The sequence below is a fragment of the Alosa pseudoharengus genome, unplaced genomic scaffold (genome assembly GCF_046254945.1).
Source record: "Alosa pseudoharengus isolate Yale_2024_CS ecotype anadromous, Long Island Sound unplaced genomic scaffold, YU_APseudo_1.1 YU_APseudo_1.1_scf_11, whole genome shotgun sequence".
NCBI lineage: Eukaryota > Metazoa > Chordata > Actinopteri > Clupeiformes > Clupeidae > Alosa > Alosa pseudoharengus.
In genome coordinates this window covers 27,995,312-28,015,746 of record NW_027468576.1, presented here as the reverse complement: position 1 = coordinate 28,015,746, position 20,435 = coordinate 27,995,312, and the positions used below count along the sequence as shown (strand labels likewise).

Genomic DNA, 20,435 nt, shown 5'->3' with positions numbered 1-20,435 from the left:
GTATGTGTGGCCTTTAGCACAACTTCACTCCAAAGGGAATCCTTGGTTTTTTAAGCACAAGAGACTAGAGAGTATTATGGTCTTGGTTGAGCCTGTTGCCTCTGGGCTTATGTCCAGCCTTCCTCTTTAATTAACTCCCTACTCTAATTATTTGATTGGACTTAAGAGGTTTTTCATCTGGTCTCTAGTTGTAATATTTCCTTCCTCGGCAAGCCTTGCATCCAGAGGAGATGTGAATGAGAAGATTTCGATGAGTCACCGCCGAGCTGCGGAACCTTTTACAGTATCACTAAGTCGAGTATTAGTACTGTTGAGAATGATTTAGGCTACTATATATAAATGTTTCCTTCCCATTCATAAATGCTTGTTGGTGTGCATGCTGTTGAAATATTTCTGATATTTCATGCAATTTGCTGATTCTTTTTTTCTTGCATGCTTTGCTGACTGTCATCTATCTTTGTAGGAGCCTGATTGTTATTGCTTGTATACAGTGTTTTACACGATCTCTCCTTCAGATTAAGCAAGGTAATATAAAACTTATAAATGTAATTGCGACAAATAGGCACAACCCACAAGGCTGTTTAAACTAAAGATCGGGTAACTATTTAAAGATATCTGCATTGTAGCTCTTACATTGTCCTGCAGCATACATGGGGTTTTGGCCCGGTCAATTATACAGGAGATAAGTGGATTAGCTTGGACTATTATGGGATTTGCTCAAATGGAATGGATTTGTTGATGCTAAATCAGGGGGAATCTGAAGTACTATACATCTTGGTCACATCTACAGAGGAGCATATGCCAACTATATATCAATCAAATCAAAAGGCCTCACTTCAAATATTTTTTTTCAGTGGAATCCAGTTTATCTTGTTTTTAGCCCTTTGAAAGCAGAATCACTGAATGTTTCAGGTTTTCTGAGCCTTTGCTTTGAGGGAACGATTTATCGCATAGACAGTGTCATGATACCACAAATGGGAGAAATACAAGAAATCTACTAAGTTAGGATGAAAACCCTTATTGCCAATCCTGATCAAATGTCAGCTTTTCAACCCATGGCTGTGGTGGTAAAAGGATTAAATGATCCAGCTCAGTATATGGCCAGATGAATCTGATCCAAATGACCTACACCAGACTCTGAATGTCAGCAGTGTTTGGGTGTACTGCCCAGATGCAGTGGTGGCTGCCTGGGAGGCCAAAGGGCGCTGAATTGTTTTTTGTTCCTCCAGACAGGCTTAGAATGCAAAGTAAAGCTTTATGGGATAATCAGGTTTGGCAATGCTCTTGGGGACACACCGATTCGTTTCTGAAACACTGCTCGCATTCGACGTGAACCTTATTTAACATTTGAATTAAGAAGGTCAGTGGCCATAAATGTCATTAAGCAAATTGCTTTGAAAGAGTTTGGCTTTAAAACTGTGGCGTGTCGCATTTTTGTCCTCCACTGAAACTACAGCAGCAGTAGATATATCGCATGTTTGAATCCATGAAGATGTCTACGTTGGTGTCTGTCAACACACAAAACAAAGAATGAGGTAGATATAAATAGCTGTCGGAAGGCTGTAGATTACATGACACCATTTTAACGGTGATATCAGGGAATGCTTCTAATGTGGGTACGTTCATGTTTCCGTTTCATGTTTCCCCAAGTGCTCTCAGATCCTTGCTGTTGCTCCACTAGTGACGCCTCTGATGCAGCCCAGCCTCAGCCCGCTTTGGCAGCCCGGTTTAGTCTACGTGTCCATTCAAGCATAGCATGCATTAGCCAGTCAGCTTGGTCTCGAAAAAGCACTCTGTGGTATTAGTATCTCATTTAAATTTTTGATTAGGCTTTAAAGGGTAAGAGTTTGCAGTTTAGTATTACTATGTCTGAATGACGTATCTGCTGTAGAATGAGGAATTCATCAAGACAATGCCAGTGTGGTCATATAGGGCCTCCCCTATCCACTGTGACTGGGCCCAGATGTAACTAGTGGAGCAACAATCAATAAATGACTTTAAGAGCTCATTTGGATAAGTTATTCGTACAGTGTATTGGCTCAACAGTTTCAGAGAAAATATATTTCAAGAAAGGCAATGAAAAACACACATGTTTTTTTTTTTTTTTTTGTCTTTAGAAGACCAGGAGAGTGAATGGTTTCAAATGTACTGTACAGTGTTCTCTTCAGATGCTTCCCCCTCTCGCTGTCTCAGTCCGTCCTCTGGTATGTCAGAAGGAATGATACAGTATCAGATGGGGGTTGAGTTGCGGCCTCTGGGGGGAGTTGGGTTACACACAGCCACACTTACTGGCTGACCACTCCTTGATGGTCTGGTATTTGTTGTGGTTGTCCAGGAATGCAAAGTCCTCCTCATAGGAGGTGGGCCGGCAGCAGGGGTTGTGGCGGACCTTCTCCCGCCGGTGGCGCAGCCGCTCCTTCATGGAAGCCAGCGTGATGTCGTAGTTGCGGCGGCTGGCCGAGCACTTGCCGCTGCAGTAGCTGAAGAGGACGATCTCGTCGCTCTCGTAGCCCAGCTCCAGCTGACTCACGGTCACCTCCCGGTTCTGCAGCGAGCAGCGAGTCCCCTTCCGGGCGCGCTTTGTCCTTTTGCTCTCGCTGGCGTCGCGCCGGGCCTTCCGTTCCACCAGGGCCCCGATAACTTGCTTGAGTTCTCCCTCTGTGAAGCTCTGGAACATGTCCATGACTGCAAGGGGGGGAAAGAGAAGGCAAAGGAAAGAACAATCGCTTAAAACAAAAGAGCAAAAGGTCAGAGAGGAAAAGCTGTTACAAGCATGAGGTATTTGATCACTTCCCAGAATTTTCCAGGAATCACCGGAACAATTTTTTTATGATGTCCACATGAACTAAATGACCATACGTGCATATAATGCACCATATACACACACACATTCATTTTTACCTCCCTATGTATACATTTGTCAGAAATGTAGCCGTGCATTTTAAATAATATGGTATTCTGTTGGCCTTCCTGCTGGCTTCTTGTTACTTAGAAACATCGACTTGACTGGAGCTTGGCAGGGCTTTTAAAGAACTGAATATGAAAGACTGTACTCATTCAGCCCTGTGAAGATCACCCCATTTCCGCACAGTGGTATGACAGATTGCGTGCTCAGAGCAGTCTGGGGTCACAAGCCTAACCTAAGCCAGGAAAGCTCTCATGTTTGGAATTGTGGTGTGGTGTGAGTTTAATGCACTGCCCTGGCCACCGAGTGTAATCAAGTGTCTCAAGATTGTGTTAATATGGACTCAAATAAACCTCAAGTTGAGAGACTTAAAGGATAGTTCATAGTTTTAGGCAACCATTTAAGAAGCATTTTTGGAGTAGTGAAAGAGTCATGCTGTTACAGTGGAGACTGAAACAGCAAGAATGTTCTGGAAAATAAACGTGAATAAACAATGATACAATTCCATGAAAACTATTTTGCCAACAATTTATGCTTCATCTCTTTAGACCCACAAAACAACTGTGCCCCCAGCTTGTGGTGTGAGACCCATTTACTAAGACACTAACCGCCGGTCCGCTCATTACCTTAAGACACTTTCTTGGCCATTGGATTATTGTTAACGGGTGCTTTTGCTGTGTACTTTGAACGCACACATGGTTAAGACTGTGTGTGTGTGTGTGTGTGTGTGTGTGTGTGTATGTGTATGTGTCAGAGCATACATGAATGTGTCAGAATGGATTAGAAATGTGTGCTGTTCCACACGCACAATAAAGAGGGGATCTGTGTCCAAATGTCCAGGTGTTTCTCTTCAACGGAATGGAGTGTAGAAATTAATACCATATTCTGTGTTTATTTTATCGTACCTCTGGCTGCATTCGTGTCTCTCTCTATTTGGATTGCACCAGGTTAACCACGGCGTTCTGTTTGATGAATGTGTTGTGTTCTACACTGAAAGTAAGACTTTGGTCGTTTATACTGGTCGAGGCTTTGAGACAATACTATGTAAATGTTTACACCCTGGAATGAAAACAGCATTCTTTGTATCTGACCTCAACTCAATTAATGAGCATGCTGCGTAATCATATTCTATATCAGTCATTTACTGTCAAGAAAATATAACATGCAAGTGATATAATACATTTCTCAAAGGTACTTTTGGCCATCAAAGGATAATTGAATTATCCACCTACTTAGGTTCCTAGATAAATTGCAATGTTTTCGATAAATTGCAATGTCATAGATTTGTATGGGCTATTTATAACACTAAGGTTAGCACACATGTGCAACACGTTCCTTACATTTCTTAATATGATTTAGTTTCAATCTTGTTTGAACAACTAGTACTGTGTTAAGAGCAGGACGTGATGTATTATTAGATGCTTAAGCTATGTTATTATTATGACCGCCGCGCAGCGAAGCGTAGGTTTAGTCAGTCCAAAGGGTAAGAGTTGTCGCATGTCCAAATTTCCGTCAAGGATTCCCGGGACACTGAAAGACCGGGGTAGACGAAACTTGGTGGGCATGTAACCCCATATGGATAGCATGTAACCATCGTTTTTCGTTTTGATCTGTAGCCCCCCCTCCCCCCTGCTGGACTGCACCCCCCGAAAGGAGGGCAGGGCAGACACAGTTTTCTGTGAATATCTCGAGAACCGTAAGGTTTAGGAGGACCATCTCAAGGGGCCATGTCAACCCATTCCATAACCACTCATTTCATGTATAGCGCCACCTAGTTAAACACAAAAAAGTAAAAATGAGGTGTTGTAATCGCAGGTAGCTGTGACCTAACATAGTCAAAACTGCACAAAATTGGAAGTGTAGGATCATTATGACACCCTCTGAGTGCACGCCAAGTTTCGTGGAATTCCGGTTCATGGGGGGCCACACAATAAATTAATTTATGTTACTATACACCAACTGGCCTGTAGGTGGCCGGAGACAGTTTTCTGTAAATATCTCGAGAACCGTAGGGCCTAGGAGGTCCACCTTTTTTTGTATGTTGGTCTTAAGGGGACATGTCAACCCATCCCATTACCACTTATTTCATGTATAGCGCCACCTAGTTAAAAATTAAAAAGCAAAAAATTAGGTGTTTTCATCACAATATCTCTGGCTGACATGGTCAAAACGGCACGAAATTGAAAGTGTAGGATCATTATGACACCCTCCGAATGCATGCCAAGTTTTATGAACTTTCGTTCATGGGGGGCCTTACAATAAAATAATTTATGTGTATATTTAGTGACCATACACCAACAAGGATTCCCGGGACACTGAAAGACCGGGGTACACGAAACTTGGTGGGCATGTAACCCCACATGGATAGCATGGAACCATTGTTTTTCGTTTTGATCTGTAGCCCCCCCGCTGTACTGGCCCCCCCGAAAGGAGGGTAGGGCAGACACAGTTTTCTGTGAATATCTTGAGAACCGTAGGGCCTAGGATGACCAATTTTTTCCGTATGTTTGCCTCCAGGGGTCATGTTAACCCATTCCATGTGCACACATGTGCATAAACAGATACACACGCACACACATACATTCACTGTAATTATACGTATGACACATACTCACACAGTAGACATATGTACGCATGCATGCACATGCACAAACACACATACGCAGGCAAACACACAAGCATGCACACACACACACACACACACATAAACATAAACGTGTACACGCACACATGCACACAATTCAAGAATTTCTCAGAATTATGAACATGCAAGATGGGGGTGGGGTTGTGTAAAATGAATTTTACATGTGAAATATGAACTAATCATGTTTTGGTACTTGTTGTCTAGCAGATACCAGTGAGAATTGAGTGTGGATAATGCAATTTAGTGAGACAGTTAGAATCATATAGGCCTTTCAGCGTGATTTATTTTTGTGGAAAAAATGTGCTGGACTGGGCGGCGGTCATATTTTGTACCGCTCTGCGGTACATCTAGTTTTGTCTATACATAAGACAATTGTCCTACATGGATAATTGTGGTATTTTAGCATCTCTAGTCTCAAACTGAAGCCAGCTGTTTTAGAGTTGGAACCTTGGTCATGCATCATTAGGCCATCTCTGGGGTTTGGGACAGGATGAGATGTGGTTTCTACATCATGGTAACTTGGTCGCATTTGTACATGGGTGTATTTGCACTCAATAGAGTGCAGAGAATACTTCCTAGAAAGCTATTGCAATTAGCCCTGCACTGGTACAAGTATTCATGGAAAACATACTGGGAGTTCACTTGATGCGTGTGTCTGGGGAGATATTGTTTTGGGATAACCCAGTGAGTCACCGCGAGAGACAAACAGTGTGTAAACAGTCCGTTTCCCTTACCCTCTGAAAGCACTGAGTTGGCTCCTTCCGTCGACCTGCGCCTGCGCCGTTGCTCACTGTCCAAGGACACGGAGGCATTGAAGGCGGTGGGCGAGGGGGACCTCGGCGAGGAGGAGTCCCTGGAGAGGAGGTGGCCGGTCCTGGCTGGAGCCATTCTAGTGCGGAGAACGGAGAGTGCTGCACCGCAGAGTGTCAAGGCAATGGCGGCACACTTCCATAACTTCATCTTAGAATGAGTAAGATCATTGACACTCTGTAAAATACACAAAATAACACAGGCGACCGGTTACAAAGCCATATATAACATCAACACAGTATGAAAACTACAACAACAAACAAAACAAAGTGGGTTTTTTTTCTGTCATTATAAACTGTTGAGAAACACTTGGCTCTCTGCTGCGTCAAATTCAAATTTCATCCACAGATGTTATCACAAGTGTTTTTGTCATTGTCAACGATTTTGTTCCTCTGCTTGAGAGATCCCAAGGCGAATCTTTGAACTATTACAGGTGTGGATTGCTGTATGGACGAGGTGTACCTCACCCAGATTGGCCGTGTAAAGATGAGGTATTTCAATTTCGGCCTATGATGCGTGTAGTCCCAGGGCACGTTATTTATTGTTTTCACATTTCAATATATCATAAGTGACCGGAGAGTTCCAGTCAGCAAAGAGGCCGGTGTTCACCAGGCTATTTTGATCATGGGTTATACCGCTGGCCACCGTTTCCTGCACATGTATAGTCTATTAGTGGGAGACTTCAGTGATCTCTGCTTCCACTGGAAGATTTATCTCATCCATACCCTCTCTCGCACACGACAGGAGCTTGTCAGATATGTTTATCTTTTTCTCTGGAGAAATTTGGATTCAAGAATTTTTTTCCACATTGATCTTTTTTTTCCCCCGTCTGAGTTTCTCAACATCTGGGTATTAGAAATATCAGAAAAAGTTTATAGTTGATTCTACAACTGTAGAATCCCGATACCATAAAAACAAATGTGTTAAGTGATTAGGGTGTTGTGTTAAAACCATTTGACACAGGTACTTTACAAGGGATTTATGAACTTCTGTTTGAGAATATCTCTCTTATGAGATACAATTATGATACTTTCAGCAACACTGAATTGATATTACTTTTCACATTTATTGGGAAAACATTTGTTGAAGAGACATTTGAACTTGAAGATATCAATCTGTGACTTTAACAAGACCCTTGCTGGACCACATATCTCACAGTGCCAGTGTAGTCACACACCGTGGCCAGCACTGTGCATATTAAACGGTTCAGTTTCTATTCAGTCCACCTCAGTCTAAAAGCTATTACAGCGTGTCAGGGACCGGGGAAGTAGCAGGGTGCAAAACAGTTCTGCAGACCAGGAAGCGGTAAACTGGCAGCGGCTGAGAACATCTCCAGTGCTTCCCTGAGCGCTTTGCCAGACTGTGGCTGGCTCGGCCTCTGTTTGGTCTCCCTGGTTCAGCTCTGGCGGGTTGAGGCCAATAGGACACAGACTGGAAAAGCTCTACAGTATGCAGGAATTTCAGGTCATAGCATGACGGGTCTCCTGCCAGCACTCAATCATCTGCTTTTGCGTTCCAACCTTTAAGAAGCATGACATGAGGGTGGCTGTCAATGAGTTGGGAGGGAAGATGTGCGACTGTAGATTGGTTGTTTCTCTTCATGTCTCATTGATAGAGGTATGATTTCATGTCAGGGGTTGTTGATATAATGTTTGGTGAGCCATAATTATTATGATGATATACAGTGTGTGGTTATGGTTATGGTGGTTTATTTTTTTTTTTAAATAGCAGCACAATTCATTCATATTTGAATGATTTAGTAGTAAAGATATGGTGTAGGCTACTTGTTTTAAGTGTGACACACATGTTTTTGTGTGTTTGAGCTTTTACATAATTGATTCTGAATGCCAGCTGCTTCTCAAAAAGACAGCTGGCTCTAGCCTACTGTTTGTATTTTCTATGCCAGGGGCTATTGGCTGTTGTATACATTGATTCCAGTCATAACCAACCACTGATGTGGCTAAGAACAAATGAACACACACTTTACAGGACTTATCAGGCATTCTAGCCTCAAGCAATTATGTGTACCTCTATTGTGCTTTTAAACCCCATATCTTACAGTGTACTATGTAATTACCAAAGTACTCCAGAATGTCAAACCTGAATGAACACTATTTTTCTTATAGACCTATATTTATCTGAACTCTGACCTCATATTCTGGAGAGGACTCTTATGAGTTCACCCTGTCTTATCAGCCCTTACGACTGGCCCGAGGGAGCCTGAAGTTTAATCCCCCACTCTGAAAGAAATTCAAAAGTTAATACATCTTCATATAAATTCCATTTATGTTGGCCTATTGTTCAAGGACAGGTCCATTTAAAATATTCATGAGTGAAGGATTATGTAAAATAGTGATCTTGGCACAAAGATTTGTAACGTCTTTCTATGGCAAAGTCTTGCCACATTTTAGAAGCCAGTGGTCCTTGCATTACCTTTTAAGATGCTTGGCCATTGGATTGTGTCAGAGGCTCCATACTGTGAGAGAGAGTGTGTGTGTGTGTGTGTGTGTGTGTGTGTGTTCATGCGCAAAAAGGAAAGTGAGGCTTGATTCTAGTAATCTTTTGATGACATTCCAAAAATGTTCAACAATATCTCTTCAAGTGCACAATAAAACTCGTTCAAGTTGATTCCTTGCACGGAGGAAATTAAACCAAATACCAGACTGATTTCTGTTTACAGGACACAGAACACAAACAAAAGTTCAACAGATTGTTCAGTCAAGAGGGTCCTTCAGTCTAGTGGGACAGTCACAATAGTGTCCAGGGTCACAGCATGCCACCAGAACTTTCTCAGGCTTAGGAAACAATGAGACAAAATGCTTCATCCTCTGTATTTTGTCCTTTTGAACCCCAATTGCCACATTGAATATAATGAATATGCACTCTGTACTGGACGGCGGGATGGACCTCACCTTAACCAGGAAACATGATGTACACAACGTGTTACAGCCTACATCTCATGCACATCATGAGAATGCTGTGAGAAGACAAGGCAGAGCATGAAACAGTACTCAATTCCATTTCTGTTTAGAATTTGAAGACTGTATCAATGGAAAAAAAATCCTCTAATGTTCTCACTGAGCATGAAAGTACCAGACTACCCCGAAATGTCATTTAATCCACGTACTGTAAGGCCAATACTGTGCCATGCTATATGGCTATCTTGAAGTTATTGATAAGGTGATTACAGGCTTATTAGGCGAAGGCACAAGCATACACACAAGCAACATTGTCATATATTCCCCCAGTATGTGCTAACAACTTCTGTAGCTCCTTAAATTTTGACACATTGATCTCGAGCTGAACTGTGAAGCATTAGTCAGCGCCAAGCTGGAGGTGCAGCAATATTAAAAGCCAGCACTCCTGCGGTCCAGAGTGGGATTAGAGCTAATGCAGCCAGGGCGGGCGACTGCCATCACGTGGCCCGGTTTCAGGTGACTGCCATGTTGAAGGTGGAAGGCGCGCTATCATGAAGTTAATCTCAGCCCATCCCATCATGACCAGGGCTATACGGGGGCCATTCTGGCTCCGCCGATTGGCCCGGAGCCAGCCTGTACACCCCAGTGGACAGGCTCAGCAGCTAAAGGTCATCTGTAATTACAGCTCCGTGATCGCCTCAGACTGGCTCCCATGTGGAGCCGCTTTGAAGCAACGTCTTTGTGTAATGGACTGGACACATTTGGATTTAGTCAAATTAATTCAAATCTTTCCACTCTGGATTGGGCTGAACTGGAACTGAAGCAGACTGGGCTCGACTGGCCTGCAATAACCTGAATTGATCTAACTATTGGACTGGTATGCAGACAAGTGCTATGGTGTTCTTCAGAAAGACACTGCCATCATTATGATAATAGTAGAGCATAGCATATTCCTTTGTCACAGCTTTCATTACAGACCTGTGTGACAGGCACTTTCAATCAAATGATATCAAATTGGAACAGGATGTGAAGACTTGCGCTCTATGGACATCTTAATGCGTTTTTCCTGAGTTTAGCAAGTTGACCTCTGACCTAAACACTTGGGCTGATTCACAACTCAGTGGCCTGAGTTAGATAATGTTCCAACTGGGATTCGGCCCCAGCCATCAACTCCATGGGCCACAGCCTGGAGGCAGGTGCAGCAATAGTGCTCCTCTTTGTCTCCCAGCATGCTCTCTGCTCTTTGGAGAGTCCATGCGGAACTAATGTCTACCATATCATGCCACTAAAAGCAACCGCAAAAAATGTTGCACTTTAGAGTCATATTTTTCATATAATTTCCATGGGACTACTAAGGTTCATAGACTATTGCCAGTAAATACAGAACGGATCTTCCTTTCCCAAGGTTTCACATTTGGCTTTGCTGCCAATTTCACAAAGTCTTTGCACTTTGTGTTGCCCAAATCTATTTGAAACAGAAGAGGTGACATCATGCAGATGTCTCACAACTGTTGTAACCTTATCGTGTATTTGTTTATGTTTCACAAGATGGATGGTGCCGAGCCAGTGAGGACTAAAACAGGACCTGTAAACGGTGCTTGGCAAATAATGCAAGCAATGACTCACAAAGGGACTCAAAAACAGGTCTTTTACCATATTCACAAATTCCCTTCTTCCCCCTGACAATATGGCTGTCTGTGGGCATCAATTATTTTTCATTTTTCATATTTCAAAAATGTTATATGAGCATTTCTCAGAAAGGGGGTACAAATCCATACTTCTGTTTAGCCTCTTATAATAGCAACAAAAGTAGTATATCAGTCTTTTTTGGACTCCATTAAAGCATTCATATTTTAATATTAAAATCATTTTTCAAATAGCATAAATAAAGGGATATAAATGCTGAATGAGGAGAGTAATTCTAATCAATATATAGATGTACACTCATATAGATGAACTTGTACATGTTTTACAGGTCCGGTGATAAGCGTGACATAGGGAATTTTATGCTTAGGATTTTGAGTTGCCTTTGCTGCAAAATGGCCCAGAGCTTCTCCCTAACATGTGCTAAATCATTTCCCATTGCCATTCCTCTTCCTCTCTTTTTGGAAAGGATGTCTGTCTGCTTCAGTGAATTGTTCTTTATTCAGATGTATAACCTTGGCCATTGTTGCATGTACCCTTGAGGTCATTCACCACTGGTCAATAGTATCATCAATTTTTAAGGATGGACACACATTTAAATGCAAATGCAATTCTACGGTTATTATAATATCAACCTCTCAGAAAGAGATGGGTAGTCATTTACATACCATAAACAGAGGAACCATGTTGATGGTGGCTTAAGGAAAGAAATGAGTCTACAGTCTATGTGAATGCATAGCTACTATTAGCAGTATACATTTGCTTCATATCATACATTGATTTATGGCTTTCAATTCTCTGACAAATTACAGAATCCCATGTGTGTCTGTACTGTTCCCATGATAGTGTGATGGACCAATAGATGCATTTATTATTGTAATAGCTAGTGATTTCTCAATTAAATTTGGCTTCAGACTGCCCTGTCACTAGATATAGTTTACTAGTCCTTTAGGTGTGTTGAATTTTAAAAGTTGCAAAGCTTCCCATAGTAAAGCTTGATTACATACACCTGAAGGAGAGTACATGGTTCACACACACTGAGTCCTTTGACATGGTGATGAAGACGATGATGGTCTTACAGCAGTGGATAATGTTCATCACTGCAAAGATTGAACTGGACTTGCCTGCACTCTAGGGCTACAATGGTTGTCCTAAGCTAGAGCAGCATGCTCATTTGCAGAGGTCATTCATTCATTGATTCATGCATGTCGTGACCTTAACGACCACCGAGATTGACTGAATGGCTGGGACTGCATGTTATTCATTTTTAAGGAGCTGCATGACTTCAGTACTGGTAATGGTATTAGTTATGGCCCAGTCCTTTGGTTTAGTCCAACTGGTTTGTTCAAGGATGAACCATTTTTTCTAAAAACATGACTGGACATTCATCTGTCACTCCACTGAGGGAATCCTTCACTCATCAATTCACATAAGTAATGTGTAAGGATGTTGCATCAGGCACTGGCCAATTGGAATACATGAGGATGAGTTTTCAAAAGAAATACAAATACAAGAGAGTCATGAAACTGTTGGATGGATGGTCACCAAATATGGTGACAGATAAATGCCAGTGCAGTCATCTCAGCAGAGGCAGAGCTGAGCTTTCATTTCTCTTACTAGAACTAAGAGTTTTGGTTTTCTTGTATCACAATTTGTGTAATTTACCAACTGCTGATGTGCTGCATGCACCACACATTAGTATGTTCATGTGCATTTCTCTGTGTATTTAAATCTCCATTCCATTTCCAACCCTTACCCACCTACAAAAAAAATGTCTTATCAGCATCACACCTGACACTCACTGACAAGTGTCACGGATGTGATTCAGCAATAAACATCATCAGAAAGTGAAAACGGAGGAGGTAATATCTACTATGCTACTGTGTTCTGAGTCAATATGTGTGTTTCCAATGTGCCACTGAATGGATATTTTCAAATTCATCCTCATGACTGCAGTCATTTAATCTATTTCCACCACTTGGAGCAAAAAGGCAAAATTACCTTAACTTAAATACTTCAGTCTTCAGCCAAGGGGAAGTCTAGAAGGCAGTATTTGAAATTTGTGCTTATTTCTGTTTTTGTAAACTGAATTATTTGGGCTTCCAACCAGACCTACTCACAAACACTATGTGCATTTTCTTTCTTTTTCCCATCCCTTACAATTTCAAACAAAAATAAATTCATTCGCAATACACAACACATTAAATATTGATGCAGATGTACTTGGGTCTGCAGAAATCCCTCAAAACCCCTTAAAAATCCCTGTAATTGCTTAAACAGAGACAGTGTTCTGTTCCCCACATGGATTCACATTGATGGATTTCAGTTATGTCAGTGTTTCCCATACTGACAGGCGAAGTCTGACACGTGTTCGAGACTTGTTGAGTACCTAAGATTACTTTTAATCACACAGACCCCACTAAACTGATGCAAAAAAATGGAAATGCACTACAAATCTAGGGAAGACACACTGTTTTCACCAGTGTGGTGGCGAATGTGCAGTTATCTGTTATTATCAGTTTTTCCACTACAATAAATTAAATAAACTTCTCTGAAACAAGCAGTTATCTGGTAAATGAATTAGATATAAATACAAACTTGCTAGGACCACACTCATTATTTTGATCTATTTATACACTTTGAATTCTTTCTTGGGGGCCAGCTTGTGTTAAATTTAAGTCAGTCCTCACTGGTGATTAACCATGCCAGTGTAAGCTGCAGCTTATGCTGACAAAACAGGATGCGTCCTTACCGTTTGCCCGGCTTATCCAGACTCGTATGTGTGTGAACCTCTTCTTGTGACCTTTAGGGAGTATCTACATAGATCAATAATTCCAGACTGTCTACTTCACTGGAGGCAGAAGTGAGAGAAAGAGAGAGAGTTGCTGCGCTGAGATGCTTTGCTGCTCAAGACATCAAGCAATCCTCAGAGCGGTCTGGTAGTGCTGAAGTTCGCCCCAAAAATGGTTGGATCCATGGACTCATGTTGTGCAAAAAGTTGGCACAAAACCCCATCTCGCAGTTATGTGATTATTTTACAAATTACCCCTGACTCAAATGAAGTTGTTCTGTCGGAGATAAAAACATTACGTTTTTTTCCAAAGTACAAATGGGAAGTAGCAAGTGATTCCAAGGCCTCCACTGAATTCAGCTGTTAGGATTGTTGTCTTTGGCTAATTGAATGTTTCAGCAAAGATTAATCGCAATGAAGCTGACTCAGAGACTTGGACGACAGATTTTCATAAGGGTTCTTCTGCAGCTTGCCATCAACACCAGCATGCAAATCTCATGCACACCTCTTTGCACTTCACAGGATCCGATGGCTGACCAAGTCCTTTTCCTCGCATCTGAAACTCAACACAGTGCAGTGGCTGCACTCCAGGCAGCTTGTGAAAGCTGTTTACCTCCCCAGATTCCTTCAAGATGATTCAGGGCGAAAGAAGAATGATTTGATGACAATGAGAATCCAAAGGAAGCTGTTCAATGCGGATGTATCAAATCAATAACACAAAAGACACTGATGTCTTCATCAACAAAGCTAGGAAAAAAGTGCTTCTAAAATAGTGGAAACAGAGATGAATCTTCACAGACCAAAAAAAACAAAACAAATCCTGGGGAATCACAATCGCATGTAGAAACACACCCAGCCTCAGTAACTTCTGTGTTCTTATGGTTCAACACCATAAGTGATTCCCTCACACTCTGATCCTGTTAGTCCTACGGATTACTGGTGTGACAGCTGCTACCTGTTATGCCTGGGACAGGGCACCGTCTAAAATAAAGCATCTGCTAGGTGCCTTGGCGGAGCAGCTAAGCACGGAGTGTATTCCTCAGTCAGAAGGGGAGTCCTGCTCTGACAGCGAGCGGAGTGGAGTGGAGCGTGGGACTGAGGACTGCTCTGGCACAGCGGGGTGGTTCTGTAGGGATGATGGGGGCAGCTTGCAGGGGGCGGGGGAATGAGGGGTAGAGGAGTGGGTGGGTGAGGGCTGGTAGTGGAGGGGGGGGGGGGCGTAAGAGGAGGATTCTCATGAGGCAGTGCAGAGTGTCACCCTCACTCCCCCCCCCCCCCCCCCCCCCACACACACACACACACTCCACCCTCCACCCCCTCACTGACACAACACTTTCACACAGACTAGCTCCACCTCTCCAGAGAACAGTCTGGTAGGGTGCTTCCACTGGGCTACTAGTTGATGAATGGCTGTGTCGGTTTGTTTGTTTGTTTGTGTCTGTATGTGAGTCTGTACAGAGAGAGTTTTTGATAGTTCAATTATCTTTTTAATCTCTCTCTCTCTGTCTCTGTGAATGTTTGTGTGTTGGTAACAAGCCTGTGTGTGTGTGTGTGTGTGTGTGTGCGTGCGTGCGTGCGTGCATGTGTGTATGCGTGTGCGTGAGAGAGAGTTAAACAGATGTAATTTTGTCCACATGGGGCTAGTGCATGGGCCAAGTTTGGTTGGTGAGCCCTCTGTTCTATGTGAATCGTGCTGAATCATATGGGATGATGGAATACAGGGGACAGGGTGCTGACACTGACATGACTCTCAGGTGCAGTGGATCCAGTATTCTGCTCTGTATATCCCCGAGTGAATAGTTGGGTAAGAGCATAAATTAGTTGTGGCATATTATTGTAAATCATCAACGTAACAATTTATTGTAACTTTATATCGCCTGCATTCCAAGTGCACATGTTTAATCTATTTATCAGTAAAGCTGTAAATCTCGACAGTATTTCTCACGAAAACAGGAGTGCTCACATGTTGTGAGATGTAAATCATTTTAGGACATTTTGCAAATTAGATCCATTTCAGGCTTAGCATGGCACAGTCTACTGCCAACACAAGGTCAGAGCAAGGATCAGAGCCACATAGAAAAGTCTCTTTGTCAGAGGTGTCAAGCCACTGATGACTGGAACAACGAATCTGAACAACATGTCTTCACTGGACTTGGTCAACAGCAGCCATTATAAAAATATATATTTCCCTTCCATTTATGCATCTATCTATCTAATTATCCATCCATCCCTTCATTCATGTATCTATCCATCCATCCAGCTGCAGAGAAATTGAGAAAGAAGTGAAGTTTCTTGAAAAGTTTGTTTTTATTGTACTTGATAAGCTGGTTTGGCTTGTTAACGAGGGGATTTATTTACACCCTCTGTGGTGCCGTGCTGTTGGTGTGAACTGGTTTCCCACCAAAAAGTGCATAAACACTCGGGTGTAATTGGCCTGTTCAACATTGGTCCAATTCTCATCATGTTTTTATTATAGTCTTTGTACTTTTCTAATGAAGGAATTTTGACTCTGAGTGAATAGGAAGGCTGTGACTAAATAATTGTTTTAACCTAACACAGAAAAACAGCTTGATAGGAAAATTACAAACAGAAGGCGAAGGACGCCGCAGCACTTGCACGGCACATTCACAATCACACAAGGAGCTCTGTCCTCCAGGAGGTACTCAGGTGAGAACAGAACAGGGTGAAACAAAGTATGTGGCATCAGTCACTGGGTGTTCATGAAAGTGGACATTATGTCATAAATGGTCGATATGGTAATACGGAGAAAAAAATCTGTTTGTTATGAGTACATTATGTGCTACCAGAGAGTGGGTCAGGGAATAAAAAGAATGGGTTCCCATATAGCGTGCATACTGTGCACATACTGTACTGTGAACAGAAATGGCTTTCCATTCCATACTGGTGTACATGAATGTGTGGTTGCTCTGTTAGACTTTGTTCCGACAAATTGCAGGTAAAAACAAGCTCTTACCTATTTGATTCATGTTAGGTCCATTTTTCAAGATGTGAGAGTCTGTCTGTAATTTCATGATGTTGCACACAGAGGTCTTTAGAAATACATTGGTATTTCACCTCAACATCATGCCAGTGGATAATTGGAAACAGAGGCAAAGGAAATAAAAGGACTACAAAATAAGCGAAAAAATGTTTAATAAAAAGTCTGTTTTACTAGAATCCAAATTGATATCTGAATGTGTTGATGTGTTTTTCACCTTTGGGGTTTATGCTAAAGGAAAATAAACCTACTTTGAGGAAGTGTATTTAACTGGTGGTGATGGGCAGACTTGCAGATGAGGGCAGTCCAGGTGTGCTCTGTTTTTCTAATATATTCTGTAACTATGGATATAATATGGATATGGATATAACACAGGATGCACCTCATTTTTATGGATTTCATCACAGAGTTTAAAATGTTAAATGCAACAAAATACATGAAACTCATAAACAAGATTCATTGAATACACTGAGGAGGTACAGAAAGTTCAGCAGATACCTTATTGTTGATTTTCCCATACATCTCAATTGTGCATCCATATTTAAATGAGATGTTTTCTTACACTTTTATTCATTTTTTCTTCCTAATTATTGTTAATGTATCACCCTTTACACTGTCTCTTTTATTCTCCCAAAGTTCTCACTCCATTTTGCTTATTAAGAGCACTTGATTTCTTTATTGATTTTGGGGCTGCAGGGTTGGAAAAATCACTAGACTGTGGTCTTCACTGTCTAGCAAATCAATTTGCTAATAGTTTGTTATCTGCTTAAAAGGTCTTGGCTTTGCTTGTGTTGAACACTGTGAATGTGGAGAGTAGCACACGATTATTCTGTTGTGTTAAATTAACAGAAATGTCTAGTGTCTGAACTGTGAGAAGGAAAAACCAGGGGACTGTAGGGTTTGTAGAAACACCAACAAGATGCTCTGCAACTGTAGGTTACTCCTGTCCTGACTGCCTGCTGAGTCTGCCATCTGACTGATGTACAGTACCTGTTAAACAGCTTCTTTACCAGACACCATGGCTCTGGTTACATTGTTTCAAAGCTTAGCTGCATTTATTATTAAGTATTATCTCTTGCCATTAAAAATGTATTGCACAAACATCATGTACTCAACACAGAGGATTATTTTGATAGGTGTCATCTATTCCCAGAAAAGAGATTTTAATCTGATGAAAATAGGAAATATTTACAAATATGGTTGCTGTTATGCGTTGCATCATTTCATTCTTTTCTGACAGACCAAATGTCAACAATCTGATACTTCGGAAAGTCACACTTGACTTGCATAGATGTTTGTTTTTCTGCAACATATAAATTACAATTTGTGAGGACTTGAATAGGCCTGTTAGAGTCTTGCAGAAAAACGGATGGAGATGATCGAGACAGAGTGACCTTAATGCTTCTCAGACTTACTGAGACTTGCCTACAGTGTTTCTCAGTGTCACTTTGGTACAATTTTCAGTTCAAAATTAAAACACTCAAAACTATTTCTTCAACCACCACATATGGTGGCCATTTACAGCGTTTGGCTTATCAGTCCAGTTTCCCAGCTGTCTGTCCTTCTTTTGACATCTGACATGACTCGCATAACATTTAACGGGGCGGTGGCGTAGTAGTTTAGGAGGTGGCATGCAGTGGCTTGAAAAGTTGTGTGTTCAATTCCTGGCTTCCACCGTTGTGCCCTTGAGCAAGGCACTTAACCTCAAGTTGCTCAGGGGACAATGTAGTCAATTGTAATAGAATTGACATATTTTTAATCACTTTGAATGAAAAGTGTCTGCTAAATGGATAAATGTATGTAATGTAAACTTCACTCACTTCCTTCCATAGGCTACAGTCGAGCTGCACAGGCTGGCTTGCAGTGTCATTAGAAGGCCCAGGTAACATTCTGTAACCCATTGATGAATAATGTAGATAAGAAAGAAAATCAAATGTCAGAAATGTGCTGTGCAGAGATGTTGATGTGCATGTGTGCTATATTCATTTAAACTGTATGAGCATAGTTTTCAGACTTTACCGCTTAAAAAGTAGTATGTTATGCTTCCTGGCAAAGCCTTCACTGTAAGCCTTCCGAACACAGACGGTGTCAACGAGATAGTTGCAACGTTAGGTGCGGGATATGTAAACTCCAGCAAAAGCAAAAGGCTCGGGTAAATTAGGCTTATTAGGTGTCTTATTAGGCTCGGGCAAATTCCAACCAATTACTGATAACTTCTGTTCATATCTAATCTGTTGAATATGCTAGACATTTTGTTTACCACCAGGATACTGGGAAGTATGCTGGGACCAAACATACAGTAAGCTTTGTTATTGTTTACGTCATTGAGCCAACCCACTGCTCCATTGTATAGGTCAGAGGTTCTCAAGCTTTTTCAGGGTAATGCACACTAAAAGTCAAATTCGTCGGAGGCACACCAACTTATGGTAACTAATTATAAAGCCACACACATTATTATAGGCTATAACAAAGGCGTTCACTCTTATGCCCATATTTTTTTTCTACTTAGAATGTTCATGAGCTGAGACCGCAGCGACAGGCATACAGTATGCTCACATGATGATGTTGACTGAGCCTTTTAATTAAAAACCTGTGCCATTAATGCATTTGAAAATACTCCTATAGCCTATTGCATGAGCCTGTGTAAAAATGCATTGGGTTTATTAAAATTCCACGGCACACCTCACTTTGCCTCACGGTACACCAGTTGAAAACGACTCATGGTGTGCCATATTTACAACAATGTCCGTGCTCTGAGTATGAGTCCGTCCGTTTTTTCACCATTTGGCTTTACAGAGCACAAAATCTTACTTTACTAACACCAAATCATCTACAGGGGTCTCATTCATTTGGGGGTTTCATAGGAAGCAGCAGGACAGGTAGCCTATTTTATGTTGACATGGTTTGTACAACATGGGAGTGGTTTGGACCACGCAAAATAATAGATTAATGTTCTGACTATTATACAATCTTTTGCAAATTGTTTCCGAATTAAGGTGAAATATCTATGATCATTATGATTGGATATCATTATTCTACTATGCCTCCACCCAGGACCAGCAAGTATACGTCCGGTTGTCCATGTGTCCGTGCATGTATAGTTCCATCCGTTGTGTTTTCCACCGAGTGTTTGCACAATGTCTCCAAAGGGGGATGAAGGATCCCCGACAAACTCCTACAGTTCAGTCAGGACCACTTTGTCGAGATAGTTTATTACTATTTGCATAATGTTTCATTTGGCATTGGCATTTCACATTGGTTCCTACATGTGTGCGCAATATCTCCCATGTTGCTCGCTGGATCTTCATCAATCTTTGCACAGTCAATCACTACAAAAATAGATGGACTGATTAGATACTCAGGGCCATGGGGGTCAAAGGTCAAGGTCACAGCATCACAGCTTGGGGTTGTAATACAGTGTTTGCATCTTCCAAGGGGATAAAATGATCTTCATCAAGCTGCAGAGTACTCAAGGTTGTGGGGAAAAGTTTAAGGTCAAATGTGAAAGTAAAAGAGAGTGATCCGCACACCATATAGCTCCCATGAAAGGCTTTTTATTATGCGTGCAACGTTTCGAGCCCCTGGCTCTTCCTCAGGCAACCAACAAGTGTTTCACAATGTACCATCAATATATCTCCATTTGTCCTTCCTCAAGGAAGGTCAAATATGAACCTACATGTTATGTAGTGTTTATGCAATATCTTGCTAGTGGCTTTTAGGGTCCA

General features: G+C 41.7%; 1 protein-coding gene across 1 annotated transcript; it reads right to left on the bottom strand.

Moving 5' to 3' along the window:
• Positions 1–2,112: 2,112 nt before the first annotated feature.
• Positions 2,113–6,525, bottom strand: nrtn (neurturin). The gene is made up of 2 exons (XM_076277630.1): positions 6,284–6,525; positions 2,113–2,685 (listed from the first exon to the last, which is right to left on the bottom strand). The coding sequence occupies exons 1-2, from the start codon at positions 6,507–6,509 to the stop codon at positions 2,270–2,272; spliced, it is 642 nt and encodes a 213-aa protein (XP_076133745.1). The 5' UTR covers positions 6,510–6,525; the 3' UTR covers positions 2,113–2,269.
• Positions 6,526–20,435: the final 13,910 nt, after the last annotated feature.